The sequence below is a fragment of the Typopeltis vanoorti genome, chromosome 20 (assembly GCF_054136105.1).
Source record: "Typopeltis vanoorti isolate ZY-2024b chromosome 20, IOZ_Tvanoo_1.0, whole genome shotgun sequence".
NCBI classification, from domain to species: domain Eukaryota; kingdom Metazoa; phylum Arthropoda; class Arachnida; order Uropygi; family Thelyphonidae; genus Typopeltis; species Typopeltis vanoorti.
This window is the reverse complement of record NC_143568.1, coordinates 60,887,586-60,906,790: the sequence shown is the minus strand read 5'-3', so window position 1 is coordinate 60,906,790 and position 19,205 is coordinate 60,887,586. Positions and strand designations below refer to the sequence as shown.

At 35.0% G+C, this 19,205-nt stretch overlaps 1 protein-coding gene across 1 annotated transcript in view; it reads left to right on the top strand.

Moving 5' to 3' along the window:
* The window catches only part of LOC150095481 (glycosyltransferase 25 family member-like), a 218,152-nt gene that overhangs the window by 164,421 nt on the left and 34,526 nt on the right, over nt 1–19,205 (top strand). The window contains exon 9 of the mRNA XM_090410197.1: nt 9,203–9,277. Coding sequence (XP_090266323.1) covers nt 9,203–9,277 — 75 coding nt within the window. The remainder of the gene's footprint in view (nt 1–9,202; nt 9,278–19,205) is intronic.

Sequence of the window (19,205 nt, the reverse complement as noted above, 5' to 3'; positions counted from 1 at the left end):
GTATGGAAATAGAAAAATCGTTAGCCTACCCACGGTACAAATTTGCTAGGTTTAACAAAAATCTTTTGTGAATAAGAGCCACATAAGAAGGGGGGGGGGGGGGAATCACCAATGTTACAAAGGTAATGCTACTCTTGTAAAGAATCAAACAATATATACATGAATGGTCTGAAAAGTTCTTGACCTAAGAATGAAAAAACGAATTTATAATTTCAGAATTATTTTTATTTTTCAACATAATCTCCCTTAAGACTAATACATTTATTCCAGCGATGCTCCAGCACCATTATCCCTTCCCTGTAGTGATTCTCAGTAAGATCTGCCAAATACCCCTCGACAGCTGCAGTCACCTCTTGATTTGAAGAAAAAACTGACCAGCAAGGAAGATTGATTTTTAGTTTTGGGAAGAGATAGAGGTCAGAGGGAGCCAAATCTGGGAATAGTGTGGATGTTCCAACAATTCATCAGTTTTTTTCCATTGCCAAAAACACCTTTGTGGGTAGGTGCATTGTCCTGATGAAAGATGATTTTTTCTTCTGCAAACCAGGTCTTTTTTTTTTCACGAATTTTTTCATCATAATATTCCCCTGTTGTTGTTTTACCCTTTTTAGATAATTAATGAAATGCCTTTAGCATCCCAAAACACCAATACCATGACCTTGTCTTCTTTTTGTTGCTGAACATCCAGCCATGTTTTGACTGTTGTTTGAATTCTGGTGTGTACTGGTGAATCCAAGTCTCATCCATAGTAATAAATCGACACATAAAATCAGTTTTATTCTTGTTAAAATGCTCCAAGCAGTGTTCAGAGATTTTCATGCGAGTGTGTTTTTGATCTGCGTAGCACCCATCTTGCACAAAGCTTTTTCATTTGCAGTTCTTCATGCAAAATATATCCTACACATTCTTTTAATATGCCTATAGTCTCAGCAGTTTCACTCACTTTGACTCACTGGTCATCCAATACCATATTGTGCACTGATCAATGATTTTCAAGCGTTGTTACACTTTTTGGACTTCCTTCACTTGGCTTCACTTCTTCAAGGCGGTACAACCATATTTAAACTCAGCAGTCCATTTCTTGTTGAAAACGAAGGAGAAGAGTGCCCATAAACTTTTATGAACTTCGAATGAATTTCTTTTGGTGTTAAACCTTCTTTTACAAAGAACTTTATAACTGTACAATACTCAATTTTATAGAATTTGATAGAATGACTTGCAATTTCACATGGATGCTTATGACAGATGCACCAACTTAGGGGAAAAAAAAATCTTGCCAATAGTGTTGCCATTTATGGTCGAGGGTGAGAACTTTCAAACCACCCACGTATATATAACACATATTCTTTTGTGGCTATTTGGTTTTTAAATAAAAAACAACATATAATTAGTGCTCAATATACTTATAAAAATTATAAAATCAGTTGAAAATTAAAGCCATATTCTACATGAGAAAAGTTATATATATACATGCATACATACATACCAAAACAACATGAGTCATGATTTTTAAAAGGTAAAAATATTAATGGCATTTTAATGGGATTGGTGTTTCTGTGTCTTTGAATCACAAATTCATTTAATATTAGGTATAATGCTGAAAAGCATTATACCTAAAAAAAATTATTTTTAATTATTAATTGCTATTTTGCATAGAACACTAGTGTTCCATGGAAGATAATTATATTCAGAACACATAATTATATTTCCCACAATCATTATGGCAAGTCAGGACTGGCAAACGATGGCTTTGGGATATCCCCTTCACACAGGATTAGATTTGAGAAAAAAAGCACTACATAGAAATTGTTACAAGTTGAAGATAATGTTTTTGGAGTCAGCAAAAGCAGTGAAACACTCACCAGATCTCAATAAGTATGGCTGTATTAATTTATCAAAAATATTGGATAAAATTATTTTAAGACCAGCTCCATTTTAACACTTGTAAATTTATGAACTTCCTTTTATCTAACTGTAAAAGGTGCCAAATTAAACTTGAGTTGCTTTCTTTTAGTCCATTACAAATTTAAAAATAACAATGTTAGTGCTTGTATACTGTGAAAAACTGTGCCCTGGAGATGCTGGTTAGAAAACTAGCTAAATATTAGCAGTGAAATAAATATTTTGTTCTTTTGGTGTTGTGAATTTTACCATAAAAGCTTCATGTGAATAACTGGTAAAACTTGGGCTTATCTTCACATCTAATAATAGGATAAAGGAAAGAATGAACAGTCATCCATTGAAGTTAAGAGTGTGTTCAACAAAGAGAGTAAGTATGTTATAGAGAGGAGTAAATTTGTTACTGGAGGAAGGTTAAGTGCACTGATGGTAAATGTTTGCAATCAGTATTGCTGTCACAATTCATGGCATTCTGCATGTTGCCTTGTAGTTTTGTTAAATTCAGAAGTTTAAGTCTTTATTAAAATGTGTCAAACTTCTCAATTTAACAAAACTATAAGGCAATATGCAGAATGCCATGAATTATAACAGCAATACTGATTGCAAACATTTAGGATTTTTAGGAAGTATAGACAGGATAGGAGAGGATGGGATGTGCTGCTAATAATACTGGATGATTTGAGTTCATTTAGGGTAGAAAGCTACGACCACAATTCTAGTAATAATTTTCCCTATGAAAGTGTGTTTGATGCCATCAGGTGTGAGGTGGAGTCTGACATGATCAAATGCATCCTGGGATGTTTTTACAGATATAGTGGATTGGTTTCTAGTGGCAGTGAAATCCATTAACAAATAAACATGTTGACTGCAAAACAAATAATCATCATTGGGTGACTTCAATTATCCGAACATCGATTGGAGAATGGTGAAATCTTACGAGAGGAATGAAACCCAATTTGTTAAGCTGTTGCAAGCTAGACAACTTCCTCAATTATGATCACTTGAGGAGTATACTGGGTTCTATCCCATGGTATTGTTTTCTAGATTGGAAGGATATTGGCAGTGCATGTGAAACATTTAAAAAAATACTTAAATGATGCAATATTGATATGTGTTTCTAGAGTTTAAAGAATAAATAGGATGAGTGAAATAGATGTGTAATCTTATTAAGCAAGAGATTTGTAAGAAAAAGATAATGTGGAAGGGATAAATATGATGCCAGTTTTGAAAATTATTAGAAGCAGGCCAGGAGAGTTACAGCAATTGTATGTAAGCGAAGTCTGAGTATGAAGCCTGAAAGAAATTTACTCCATGAGCTGAAGAAAACACAAAAGAATTATATTGTTATGCCGGCCTGGTTGGCCGAGTGGTTAGCATATCTGCTCTCCAGCCAAAAGGCCGTGAGTTCGAACCTGCCTTGGGCTTGGATCACTGGTTAAATTCAGCTGGGGCTCTCCGAGGCCCAGCCTCGGAACTTTTTTATGCACGGGACCTGGAACATTTTTCTGTTTTGTGACTTTTCTCCATTTACGGTAATTAAGCCTAACCCAAAACAGATGGCAATGGCAGGTTATTAAGACGTGCATATGATTGGTGTGGTATTAACAAAAGATCACGCGAAAGATAAAAGCATAGCTGACAATTGAGTTGAAATGCTAAATCTAAACTGCCACAACAACATTCACTATATATATATATATATATATATATATATTTCTTAGTTTTAACGTGTTCGGTTGAATTTTATTTGCAGCAAGCGAACTCGCACACATCTAATTAATAACAATAGTTTTTAGTTAGATACTGCGTTTGCCAGTGCTACATATGGTTTTGCTTGAATCCGTACAGCATAGTTTCTGTATATGAGGGGATGTGTGATTCATTAATTAGTGTCATTTTTTATCCCAGTTGTCTCTAATTGCTATTTGTTGAGAAATTTATTACACAGACTGCTCATACCTTATTCACTGACATAATAAAAGTACTTGTTTTTCTTACCTCTGCAGTATAGTAGCTGTTGGGGAAGGCGTGTTGCTTACCGCTGCAAGCAAGTTACTGTCGTCCAACATGAACATATTTAAGCTTTTTTTCATGTGCAAAGTATATGCAAAACTTTTCATTTCTTTTTTCGAAAAGTAAAATCAGTGGTATGAGTTATATTTGAGTAAGTATGTTATTTCAACTATGGATAAGTACATTTGTACCGTCTTTAAACGGAAAAATAGCTCGGATAACAGTGATAATACAAAACAAGTTTGTAATGACAGTTTGTGTGTAGTTTCTGAAGAGAAAGAGGTCTGTAATGACTCCCCAAAACATGAAATTCCCATCAGTTGCAATACGATAATATTAATACGCTGAACGAAAGGAAAGATTTGCTGACTTGCTGGACACTCAACCAGTGGATTGCATTCAAAGGTAAATACAATTGGTTATTTTGTAGGAACATTTTTCTGTTTTGTGACTTTTCTTCCTTTACGGTAATTATGCCTACATTATTGTGTTATTATTCAACAATTGTTTACAGTTTTGAATGTGTATATAAAGTCGATATCAACAGTCACCTGATTATGAACGCATGATAAAAGGGCGGGAAGGTTTGGAGCTTCCCCAGATAGCATTCAAAGGTAAATACAATTGGTTATTTTGTATAGGGTCCCAGAACTTATTCATTTAGAATTTAACCACTGGCTTGGATGTTTGTGATTGTTGGTGAAAATACTAGTGTATGGTATGGCCACAGATACGAGACTCTTCGACACTTCTGCGCATGTCAAAAGAAGGAGAATCCATTCATAATAGGGTATGCAATCCGTATTATGGGATGAGTGTTTATTATTACATGTCGGAAAATTAACTTCTCTTTTATGATCATTAGTTTTAAAGTAGTAACTATTTTGCTTGTATAACAGTTGGAAAATTTTAGGTATAAAGCATGTGATTTTGCGTGTTGGTGATCAATTCGTACATCGCCTTATTTCTTTCTCCCCTTCAACATGAATTGACTCTTCTTGGCAGTCTGCCAACAATAGCTCTTGCTTATGTGGTCAGACTATAGTGGTAGATGGTAGTTGGTGTAGTTGTGGGCAGTGAAGATAGAGCATTGTAGAGTAGATGCCCTTCCTTGATGAGTCTTTGGACTCCCTGGAGGTGTCAGGTAATAATTTTTGGCGACCTCGTTTGCTGAGTGGTTAGCTAGCATATCCGCTCACCAGCCAAAAGGTTGCGGGTTTGAATCCTGCTATGGACATTGATGTTTGTGATTGTGTGTGGATTTACTAGTGGTGGTGGTTGGCAGTAGATGCCGTTGGTGTAGTTGTGGTTAGTTGAAGTTGGTGGATTGAGTGGTAGAGATAGAGAGTTCTGGAGTGGGTACCCTCCCTCAATGAGTCTTTAGACTCTCTGGAGGTGTTATGTTATAATAGTAATAATTATTATTATTTTACTTTATAATAATTGTTATGTTGCAAATAAAAGAAAGAATGAATATGAAAGAATAATTCTGCTAAATGTAGGTGATAAGCATGTGACAGATACAGAAGATACTGTTCAACTGATGAGTGCCCATTTTGCTAAAAGCTACTTCCTAGTGTTTGCAACATTGAGGTGAATGTTACAAGTTACAGGTTTATTCACTTGATGAAGAAACTCAAGTATAAGAGAGGAGTTACTAGAGCTGTTGCACAAACTCAATAAGAATGTGAATAGAGACTGAATAGAAACTAGAGAAAAATAGGATATCAGCCCTAATGTTACTGTTGAATTAGACAAGAGGAATGAATACAACATGATACATATAAACTTGGCTAAGGCTTTTGACAGGATATGTAATGGAAGACTGTTGCTTAGCATGGATAAGAGAATAGCTGGCTGGCAGATATCAAAAAAGTGGTATATGGGAGATGTAAGGTGACTAGTAGTGTACCATAGTGATCAGTCTTTACATTAATGACATTGGAAAGGATTTGACAGGTGACACATCTGTTTGCTGATGATACAAAGATAGGTAGGGTAATCAGGAATGTGGTTGATATATAGTTCTTGAATGATTTAATAGGCTGGAATTGTAGGCATGTGGAAATGGCTGTCATTTCAGTGTTAGTAAATGTTAAGTCATGCTAGAATAAACTGATCAAGCTGGGAATCTTGCAGTTTTAGTAGATAGGAAGCTGAAGTTCAGTGGCCATGATAATTGTAGGATAATTGCAAAGCTGAAATGAAGCTTAATCTGTAAAGGTAAGAAAGTCATTTTGCCTCTTTACAACCATATAATTGTGTGCAGGTCTGCTCTTCTAATTTCCATGGTGATACAGTGGAGAGAAAGAGTGTGCAAAGAAGGGTTTAAAGATGATATTGGAATACAGATTATGAAGACCAGTTGAGAATTTGTGGACTGCAGACACTAGCAAACAGAAGTAAAAGAGATGATGTGGTTGAGACTTACAAACTTCTGAAAGGATTGTACAGGATACCAGTCAATAGAATTTTTCATTTTATGGAAGGTGGAGAGGGAGAGAGAGCACTAGAGGGTATCCATGGAAGTTGTGAATGAATGCATTGAAGAAGGGGGACAAGAGCTAGATTTTTCTCTCATAAAGTGATGCTTGATTGAAATTTATTACCTTTGGAGGTAATAAATTTCATTTGCACTACAGGTAGTGCAAATGAATTGAAGAAAGGCATGGTGCAAGTGTGACTTCCCTTGATGAGTTCCTGACTCCTTGGATGGCTCTTAATAATAGTAGTAATTAACATAAAAAAATTTGTCGCATCTTGACTAGTGTCAAAGAATGTAAAAACTTGATCAATGAAATGTTTGACTGATAGAGCATATTTTCATCTTTCTAAATTTGTGAATAAGCACAACTTTTTTGATATTAGTCAAATGAAAACTATCACGGTTATACTAACAGTCTTTAGATTGATGGTTAAGGTACGATGTATGGTATTGCCAGAATTATCAGTCCTTACATCATTGAAATGAATGTATCACTTCTCATAATCCATTATGAATTGGCATTTGAAACATCTTAATCATGTTATGACTCATGATCAAGATGTTTTTGATGCAAGAATTAACTTGACTTCCTCAGGTTAATGATGAGATGTGATTTCAGCAAGACAAGGGAACTTCTTATAGCATCAGATCACTGAAAATGACATAAGACAGTTGTTTCCCAATCATGTCACATCAGAGTAGAATGGGTTAGTCACAAGATTTGCCTAATTGGGGAGGGAAGAAAATTTGAAGAGTAAAATCTACCTATTGCCTCCTCCTACATTGACATTTTGTTCAACTTAATTCAGAATTCAAGCAAAAATATTGCTAGTTCTATTATGTTATGTAATGGATAATATGCACTCAAGTTTTGAATCTGTGCAAAGATGAAGGTTGCATTACTTTGTTGCCTTCAAAATATTTTTAAAAAATGCTTTTTTTCAGTAATCTTAAATATTTCACTAAAATTTATAATAATCCATTCCTCTGCTGTACCCTGTATATTATTATTATTATTATTCAGGCCTCCATGGAGTCAAAAGACTCATCGCAGGAGGTCCTTTCTAAGAAACATAAGTCTATCAAGACTCATCAAGGGAGATCCCTCCTAGGAAACACAAAGTCTATTATACCACTCCTTAAACGCATTGACCATTCTCGCTCTCACCACTCCATCAGGCAATGCATTCCATAGTTCAACCACCCTCAATGCAAAGAAACCACTCCTCACCCTCTTTCTCACAGTTTCCTTTCATAACTTCCAGGGATGGCCCCTTGTCATGACTCCTTCCCACTGTTCAACTAAGCGAAAGAACTCCCCGGTGTCAACCCTGTAACCACCTCTCAACAGTTTAAAAGTCTCTATCATATCGCCTCTCCTTCTTCTATCCACCAAACTCTGCAGTCCACACTCTCTCAGCTGATCCTCATAACTAACATTGCACAGTCCTGACACCATCTTTGTTATCTGCCTTTGTACCCTTTCCACAGTTAATTTATCTCCTTCAAATCCTGGGGACTAGATCTGAAAACAGTAGTCTAAGTGTGGTCTGATCAGAGTCTTATACAGCGGAATGATAACCATTTTATCTCTGCAGGTCAGTGTCCCTTTCATTATTGCAGCAATCCTCTGTGTTACCTTCATTACCTTTGCAATATGTCCCCTAAATTTCAGGTTTCTATCAATCATCAACCCCAGATCTCTTGTCTCCCCTACTTCCTCCAGTTTAACTCCTCCCATAGAGTATGCAGCATCCCATCAATGTATCCCAAACCTCAAGACCTTACATTTTGCTGCATTAAACTGACCCAGCCCCCATTCATTTGCCCATCTATCTAGCTTATTCAAATCCTCTTGCAGGCTACCATATCTGCACTATTACTAATAACCCTTCCCTGCTTCGCATCATCTGCAAACAACTGAATATCCCCTTGCAATCCACGGACAATGTCATTGATATAAAGGTTAAACAATATAGGTCCCAGTACTGAGCCCAGTGGGACCCCACTTGTAGCCTTCTGCTTCATTGAAACTGCCCCACCATACACAACGCTCTGATACCTATCGGACAGCCAATCCTGAATCCAGTTGACCAATCTGACATCCAGGCCCATGTGCTGCAACTTGAATATCAGGTTATCGTGTGGCAGCCTGTCAAATGCCTTTGCTAAGTCTAGGAAAATGGCAGTATATGCCTTTCCCTCATCTAATGCTCTTGTAACTTTATCATAAAAGGCTAGCATATTGCTAAAACAAGAGCGCCCCTTCACAAATCCATGTTGACTCTTACAGATAACATTATCCTCAGCTATCCAATGCTGTATACGGTCTCTCACTGCAAGATCTTGGAGAAAGTAGTGAGGGACCGTGTTTAGACACTTCCAGTCTGCTACCGCCCTTATGCAATGGTACTGTCTTACCTTTCTTCCATTCCATTTACATGACTTCCTATTTTCTCGAAGTATAAAATGTCACTAGAATCTAGAATTTGCATTCTGAGATTCCTTAGGCTAACTGAAATAGATAAAAATTGCCAGTCAAGAATTTTCATAAATAATCTAGGATCTTTAAATCTGGTGGGATCTGTATCTCAACATATGATATGTAACATAGGAAAAGATGGGCTGTCCCCATATTGGTTCATCAGTTGAATTTCTGTTAGGAGCATGTGACTATAACTTAAAATATGTAGACATTTGTTAGTTCTCTGGTACTCATATATGACTAATGCAAAATGTAGTTTTTAAGTTTTCAAGTAGAAATATTCTATGTATTATTTATGTTTAAAATTATTTTCATTTCAGAAAACTGAATGACTCGTATCTTGAAGAACTTGGGATCAAAATGATGCCAGAATATTCTGATCCATACCATAAAAGGTATAAAAATCTATCACCCCATATATTCATTGTATTTTTTATTTATTTATTTATTTTTGTATCATTGCTGTTTGTTTTTTACCATCACATAGAAAAGTATAAATATATAGTGCATTATTATAAAAATCAAGCGGCTATTAAATCCAGCATTATTTCAAAGTCAAATATAGAAACTATAAAGTTTCATATGAAATCTGACCAGAGAGCTTACTGGAATACACTTGCTGGTCATTTACGAGTTGCCCTAGCTAGACCGTATAGGTGGCACGATCGCTATGCCCAAGCATCCTTATATTCTCCTCCTATTTTGATGGAACCAATAGGCAGCAAATATACGGATGCTTGGGCATAGCTATCGTGCCACCTATAAGGTCCTGCTAGGGTAACTCGTAAATGACCGACAAGTGTATTCCCGTAAGCTCTCTGGTCAAATTTCATATGAAAGTTTATAGTTTCTATATTCGGCTTTGAAATAATACTGGATTTAATATCCATTTGATTTTTATAATTGCCGAAATGAAGCCTTTCGGCTCTTTATTTTAGTAAATATAGTGCATTATTCTATTAAATAAAATTATACAATTACATTACTTTAGTCATGCATAAACATGTAGAAAGGTTTATGTGTTCGTTGTACATGTTGTTTAATTTTGACAGTATATATCAGAAAACCATCAGAGCACAAAAACACAGTTTGCCACAGTACGCAAGATTACAACAACATGGTGTAACAAAGGGACTACTTTAAAAAAATTGTAGCAACAACACAAAGACTAAAGTCCTAATTAGGCACCCTCTATCCAAAAAAAAAAAAAAAAAACCAGAGAAAAGCAGGTACTAGATATGTCTTAAGTTGACTGTCTCCCAAATCTTAGGCAAATTTATACACCCATATTTATTGACATTCGGAGTATGTTTCAAGGCTTCTGTGCAATGCTTTTGTTTTCTTCCAGTTGATCCTGTATGCAGGGGTATCCAAAGCATGGTCTGCTAGGCCCGACTTCCCATAGTGATAGTGCTGGATGTATCTTTTATGTTTACTGATGTCCACAGTTTTTCCTGTTTGACCGTAGGAAGCTTGATCACATGAGCAAGGTACTTCGTAGACTCCTGGATGTGATAAAGGAGGGTTGGCTGTCCTTGAGTGAATGAAGAGTTGCTAATTTGACACATGGTCTGAATACAGTGCGTAGTGATATTTATTGAGAATTCTAGATATCTTTTCTGATGGGCCTTTAATGTATGGGATTGTGACTGTTTTGTTGTAGTTCTCCATGTTGGATAGTGGGAGGGGGTTTCTTAGGAACATTTAGTCTTTTGTTTATCTTGGTGTTGAACTGACTCACTTAAGTGAGCCAGTTCAGCAGCAAGAGCATTGTCATTGGAATAGATTGCTCTCGCTCTGTGGGTTAGCATTTTTAAGATACCATACTGTTGAGAAGGGGTGATGGTGTGATTGTTTGTGTAAATATCTCCCTGTATGTGTGGTTTTCTAAAAACTGAGAATGATAAGGAACCATCTGGAAGACATGTGATCAGCGTATCCTGGAAGGGCAGACAGCTATTAGCTTCCAGTTCCATTGTAAAGTGGATTTTTGGATGTTGGCTATTTAACACATTCGCTACCAACTATGAGTATACTCGTAGTTGGTATATGAGCAACACAAGCCAGCTACGAGTATACTCGTATGACACTTACCGCCGGCAACGAGATTATCCGTACTGACCTTGAAGAAGTGAAAATGTTTGGCTTGAGGAGCTAGCAGCAAAACTGTGTATACTCATAGATGGAATATGCTTCGCACAAGCCAACTACGAGTATACTTGTATGTCGATTACCGCTGGCAACGAGATTACTGTACTGACCTTGAAGAAGTGAAATTGCTTGGCGTATGGGAACAAACTATGCTGAAGTAGCATGGCAGCGAACGTGTTAAATGCACTAAGAATCTATCCAATGTGCCTGGGCCATGTGGCCAAATAGCAAGCACATCATCAACATAGTGTAGCCAAAGCGTTGGTTTGAGAGTGGCTGTATTGATAGCTAGTTTTTCCAGGTGTTCTATGTAGAAGTTGGCTAAGAGGAGGAGCCGATAGCTGTCCCATCTAATTAGGTGTATATTTTTCCATGTGAAATATCCTGCATGCATTGTGAATTTAAATAGTTCAAAATTAATTAGTTGAACTATTTAAATTCTTGAGTCCACCATGAAGTTGCATTTTCTCTCCTTGCAAACAACTTTAATACATGCCTCCCTGGTGGAATCAGTGTTTTCTTCAGAGTTTGTCACTGAGACTCCAAGGTTCAGTTCTTGTTTTCCTCTTTCATTTTTAGTTGTGTAATAATTGTATAGTTCAGGCTACACTTCAACTCTAAAAGTTAACTTTGATTATTTTTAAAACTTTTGTACATATTTTTATTTTCAATATGAAATCCAATTTTTATCCTGCCCAAAATTGAGAATGGTGATCACTTCCTATTTCAAATCTCCTGTATATTCTGTTGTCCTGAACCAGTGTAAAGATAGATAAAGAAAAGTCTCATGTTGTTGCTATCAGCAATAACAGTCTTTGACACTTCTTATTTCTTGTCTTCTCTCTTCATTTGAATTTGTGCACCTCTTTATGTTGAAACAGAGTGTTAGTGATAACTGATCTGAGGCCTGAAACAAATCCAGCAGGTACTTATCAATATTACTAGCATGCCCCCCCCCCCCCATTTTTAGAGCAACAAGGACCTATTCTAGGAGTAGCTATATGCTACCATACTAGGGAAATTATTATGAGCAAAGTGGTTTCCTGTTGCCTTACTTGCCATAGTATATTTTGTGACTGTATCTGTGTTCACGGGACCAATTTGCCTGTTTTGAGGGATGAAAAACCACAGTTACTGGTAGAAAAACTCTCCATCTCCATATGAGACTGGTTAACTCACCTTTAGTTGAAAGAGACCAGAAAAGGTTCCTCACGTCACCGACGGTAATCAAACCCAGGTCTTTCTGACCAAAGGGCTTCATCTATACTGACTGAGCTACAGTCTCCCAGCAAAGACCAGCTTTGTCATTTTCTTTGTCAGTTCTCTAATGACTCGATTTCTTCCAGTTCCTTATTAGAGCCTCCTGTGAGATCATAGACACTAATACATTTCATTGTCCAGTTCCCCATTTTGAATACCCCCCCCCATAAATATTTGAAATTGCCTACCTATGAACAAGTTTATCTTTGTATTTAGTAAATGCTGTTGCTTCCTTTCTTTGATTGCTATTACCAATTTTAACAATTTGCAAATTAAATAAAATAAAAACAGACAAATTCAGTTGCCAAGGATTGCCCACACTCATCAAATTTATTTATTACCTATCTCAAATAAATATGCACATCCATAGTTGAAGAACCAGGTCTACAAATAAATGGCACAAAAATCAAACACGTCAAATATATGCACACAATATTATTATTCTTGCAGAATCTAAAGAACAATTGGTAAAAAAATAAAAATTTTAAATGAATAATACAAAAATTTTGGAATCAAAATCAGTCTAAGCAAATTTAAAACAGTGAAAATAGAAAGAAATTAGGTAAAAATTTCAATAAACTTAGAAAATCACATACTTGAACAAGTAAAGCAATTTCCATATCTTGGATAAATTAAAACAAAATATGGTAAAATAACAGAATTCCAAAAAGCTTCAAACTAAAACTCCTATAAAACCATTATTATACGTACAGCAATGTATGGAGCCGAAACTTGGACACTCATCAGAAAGAAATACAGAAAATCAGAGGATTTGAAATGAAATGTTCAAGAAAAATAAATAATACTTGCTAGTCAGAACACAAAACAAATGAGCAAGTCAAACATGAATTAAACTATAGAGAAGATATCATAACTAAGATGGTTTGGATCCCCTCCAGAGAATGTCCTTTCAAAGATAAACAAATATAGTCTTGAATGGAATCATTGGAGGAAGATGATCAAGTGGTACACTAAAAAGAACTTTGCTACAGTCTTTGAAGGAAAGGTCACAATTATCGAGCTCCAGAGAGATGACAGAAATGTCCAGTGATAGAATCAGGTGGCAAAGATTTGCATATAGACTTAACCCATCATCTAATGGTTGAAAAAGAAGAGGAAATAGAAGAAATGTAAAGTGAGGCCATCGTATATTGTTAGATCTTATATTTCAGTCTTCTGTGGCACTCTGCATCTACCCGTATCTTGAAACTTTCTGTAAGTCTTTTTCTTGCCATCAGACAATTGTCACCTATTTCTTTGACCTTTCCTATCTCATTCTGTTTAAATAATCATATTACTTTACAATATCTCTATTCCTGAATGCTAACAGTATCAAGTTCCTTCGTAATACATTCGTTTTTAATATGATTCTTCTGTTGGAGTCATCTGTTCACTCCCTTAATTTTTCAATTGTATGTCTAGTCTTCGATAAGTTTTATTTCTAATCCAACTCTCAAATTAAACAAATTAAAATTGTTTGAACACTATGCTAGCTCAATGTTTTAATAAATTATTCTCTCATTCTTCATAAATTGATTCATCTGGCTCTGCACATCATACAAGCCTTGCTTATTCTTTTTTGTTCCATATTTAATTTTCCCTCTTCACTAAAAATTGTGCCTAAAGCTGATAAAATATTTTACTTGTTCTTTTGATTCTCGTTAGAGAACCTAAAGAGCAAATAAAGTATTTTAAGTGCAATTGATATTTTTGTGTTCCTGCCTATTTTCATGGATTTTTCCTTCTTCATTACTTATGCCAGATTTATTACAGTTGTTATTCCATTTAGGTAAGGACTTCTGCAGACTTAAGTGTAACATCATCTGCATACTCTAAAGCTGAAATTTGTATCTAATTTTGTGAATGGTATAGATCAGTGTTGCCTGAGGTGTGGTATGCATGCCTCCGGGCGGGGTATGAAAAAAAAGTCTTCAGGGGATATGAATGGATCTCCCATGATGAGTTTACAGACTGCATGGATATGTACTCATGTGTAATAATAATCACGTGAGACACTTTTTTTTAATCACAGATAAGTGCATGTCTTTTCTATAATTAATTTTTCATTAACTAAGAAAGTAAAGAAAGTTTAATCAAAATGTGTCTCATAGCATGTACTGACTTACCTCCATTAGGGTTGCATCTGATTGGCAGCATGATTGTGTTCCAACTTCATGATTTGAAATATTTGCAATAAAAGTTTAAATTCAATTAGTTCAAACCAGTCAGAACTCTGCTAAATTTCATTCATCTCATGAAAATTTATGAAATTTAAATTTCATAATTTTTTTTACTGTATGTATATTTGATTCATATACTTACAAATGTATTTAATTTAAAAAGTGATTGTTTTGCATGTTTGAATGAAATGTTATTTTAACATTTCTCAAATTGCATTTGCCTGAGATGGAATATGCTTGTGTTACTAAAATTTTGAAAGGGGTATATGGGTGCTGAAAGTTTAGGAAACACTGATGTAAATGATCAATTAACAGTGGATATAGTTTGCACTTTTTGGCTTAAAGCTAATTTTTACATCAAACTATATTGTTCTGTATAATTCCTGTATCAGTGTAGGATTTTGAAGAGCTTTTTTCTTGGCACTTTGTCATATGCCTTTTCCAGATGTACAAAACTTAAATGCAAATTGTTGTTATTTACCAATGATTTCTCAACTATCTGTCTTAAATCTCAATACGATAGTTTCAGATTTTCAATTTCAGATCATCTACTCTACTATCTTTCCACAATTCTGATTTTTTTTTGATGGTATTTCTTTTTTGAATATTGATATATACTCATGATTGTATATTTTCCTATTTTATTGAATATTTTTTACCACTTTTCTGTTAGTTCTTGTTTCATTTTGCAATCTGCAAAGTAATGATTCAAGACATCTAACATATTGTTATCTTCTGTTTTTGTCACCTTTGTCATCTTGGATTTCTTTTACAGTGCTCTTTCCTCAATTTCTAAGTTTTTTCTTTTTCCAATATACTCCAGAACATTTTGCCATCTTTCTTAAGTTTATCTTTTATATTCTTTCCATTAGTTTTGTTTAGTTACTTTACACATTTTGCCACTTTCTTACATTTATGTAATTTCTCAGAGCTGACCTACTTACTTGAAACTTTTAGTACACTTTCTTCTTTTTCATAACTGCATCTTTAATTCCTGGTTTTCTATCTTTGCAGACAACATCACACATGCTTCACTGGCTGAATCAGTGTTTTCTTAGTCTGCCACTCAGTTTCCAAGGTTTGGTTGTTGTTTTTTTCTTTTCAAATTCTTTAATTTATTTAATTGAATAACATTTGTGTATTTAAGTCTACAGTTTACCTGTGAAATCTGCTCAACATTGATTCCTATTAAAACTTTTGTACATATTTTTCTTTTCAATATGAAATTCATTTTAATCCTTCCCAAAATTAAATGACTATTTTCTACACTGGTGTCTAAAAACTAAGGATAAATTACATTTTTACCTGTATATGAAAAAAATTTCATGACTTCAGCAAAATGTGGAAATTTATTGCCAGCATATTAATAAATTATATTAAACAAAAAATGTGTTATAAATTAAATTGCAATATGTTTTTGGCAAAACACATTGCAATTTGACTGGTGTCCTGTAGTCTGTGTCCCTTTATTCACAGCTCACGAATGTTTTCAGTGGTGTATCCATAAAAACTGAACAAGATAACAAGACACCAGTGTAGAAAATAGTCATTTAATTTTGGAAGGTAGTTAAGGAGTTAATGTATAGTGCTTACAGAAAACTATGTGGAGATATATTTCAGTATGGAATATATCTACCCCAAACTGCAATGCATCCTCACAATGTTGTATCATGCTTAGCACCAAGTGATTCAGGAGTTTGAGGTAAACTGGCTCACTCCTCCTTCAGAGCAAGGATAAGTCCTTGTTTGTTTTCTGGAGGGGAATTCTGAGCAGCAGTGCATCTCCCTATTGTATCGAAATGTGTTCTATGGGGGGTTGGATCTGGAGAAGTATGCTGACCACTTGATTCAATTAATATCCTCAGTCTTTAAGAGTATCCCCACTGCTCATGTGTGATGTGGTGTGGCTGTGGTGTGTCACCTACAGCACTACTGAACAATTGAATATGATGTTGAAGAGCTTTGTTGCAATATTATTCACCTTTTCGTGTTGTCATGGTCCTTTTTCCAGCACTTGTGGCTTGGTGCGTCTATTAAGCATAATGCCTCCCCATAACACAATCCCACTACTGCCATATTTATCCATTTCAAGAATATTCTCATGATGGTAAACAGTACCACTTTCACTCTAGATCAAGTGTCATCTTGAATCAGAGGAAAGACTAAAATGATTCTCATCTGTAAAGAGTACATTAGCCCATTGGTGTCTTGTTCAGTTTTTATGGATACACCACTGAAAACATTCATGAGCTGTGAATAAAGGGACACAGAGTACAGGCCTTTGGGTGGATAGGCCTATTAGTTGCAGATGTCTTGCCACAGTTTGTCGAGATATCTGAGTACCTATGCTTGAATGGAGCCAACTTACAAGCTGACCTATCATGGTGCATTGATTATGTTTTGCTGTTAGAACCAAAAATCTGTCTTCATGCTCCATAGTAGAGAGGGTGATCTCTTAGCAAATCTGGGCACACATGCCATTGGTTCGAAATGCATAAAAATGAATTGTGGCCTTCTTCAAGCTTTCCAATAATTCTTTCCCACATGAAATCATCTACACGATATATATGAGACATTATAAGACATCTGAGTTTGCAACTTTATTCCTTCATAAAAAGTACATCCTTCAAACACAATTCACTTAGCACAGCCTTTTGCCTTTTATCTTTTGATATTGCAATCTTCAGAAATAGTGTCTTTAGGTCTTTTTTGTCTTTAGGTTTTGAACAACAGTGTTATTTCAAATCTCTCAAATACTCTTCTGCTGTATATTACTGCTTATAGTTTATAGTGACATCTTCATGCTAGTTTAGGATGAAGATGTCACTGTAAACTATAAGCAGTAATAACGTAGTTAGTGAGACTTTATTTCTCATGTTTTCACTCCTTTTGAATTTGTATGCATCTTTATGTTGTAAGATGGTATTAATAATGACTAATGCATGTCCTAAACAGAAATGCAGTGCTTACCATTTTATTGCCATTGCTCTTTTCTCCAGATTTTCTCAAAACATATTTTTATGTAGTATCGATTTCCTACTGTGCTGTTTAGATCTCCTTGAAGGACCAGTTTCTTATTTTGATGTTTGCCCACATTACTCTGCTTAAAATTGCCTACCTCAAAGAATCAAGATTATCTTCATGTGTAGCGGTGAATACTGTAACTACTCTTTTCTTATTATCATAATTGCTGATCATAGTTGTTATTTATAAGAATTTCACCTGTCTTCTTTGTTTCAGTAACCAGCCATGTTAATATGATACTTCTCTAATTCTTCTCCCAGTTTCCACTTCTTCTCTGTTGATACTTATGTTGGTTGAGCTTATCTTGGGTTCTGATGTTTATGTTTGTTTTGACCTTTCACCATTCACCCCGGTTTCCTGATGAAGATAATAGGTGCCTTGGGTGACCTGGTAATGCCATATTCATCATGACATTTCATGTGAACCATCATTGTCTTTTAGGGTCTTTTTATGTCAGCAGTATAAGCACTGAAATTACATTTGTTAGTGAAATACATTTCATATAATGCAAAAGAAAAGTAGTATTTTCAATCCTAATAATGTTCGAAGCTTCATCATAAAATACTTAATAGATCAAATGATATTATTTGACTTTTTTTGCTTTTTTTTCCCATGGCCTCGCTGATACTCATGTCTTTCCTTTTAATCTTTATTAAGTAATTGCCAGGAGAAAAAATCACCTGGAGATGATGGAGTGTTGGTGGAATTGGTGAGAACAGTAGGGAATGAAGTAATAAATATATTAACTGAAATCTGTCAACAGATTTGGAAAAAAATAATATAATGGCCTAGAGATTGTGAGAACATACAGAGCCATTGCTTTAATTCACATGCAAATAAAGTTATGTTGAAAGTAAGCAAAAAAAAAAAAAGACTGGAATCATATGTGAATAGCAGAATAACAGGCAGTTTTAGGAAAGGTAGAGGTACTAGAGACCAGAGAGCATCATAAGAAATCATTTGACTGTTGATTATAACAGACTGTAGAATGTGAAGAGAGCAGTGGGAATACCTGATAGACAGCATTCAAATAGATAAAGGAGCGTGGCAGGGTTGTATGTTACCATCTTATCTTTGCAATATTTACAGCAAATATATTATGAGAATGACTGACTCAGATAAAGACCAAACAGGAATTAAGATTGGAGGCAGAAAAATAAATAATTTAAAATGTGCAGATAACACAATTTCCATGGCAGAAAGTAAGGAAGATCTTGAGCAATTGATTCTATTGAAAGGGAAGGCAAAACAAACTGGATTTCATTTCAACATGAATAAAGCAAAAGTGATGGCTTATGGCAATTCGAATGAATTTATAATTAAGGGAATAAAATAAAGATTGGTGAAAATTATGATTTACTTAGGTCAAAAGTAAGAAATAATGGTTAATGTGAAGATAAAAGTAAAAGAAGGATAGCTGTGGGGGTGGGGGGAGAGCTATGTTAAACTTTACATCAGTTATGATGTGTTAACATAACTTTGGTGTTTCCATTAGCGATGTATGAAAATGAAAGTGGAATCATTACGAAGAAAGACAGAAAGCAAATTGATTTAACTTGAATTATGGTGTTAAGGAGGAGATTATAAAGAATCTGATGGACACTAAAAGAATGACTAATAAGAAGGCTTTGAGAATATAAAGAACAAAATGCTCTTTTGTCAAAATATAAAGACAAAAGCATTTTGTCTTTATATTTTGTCACAATGC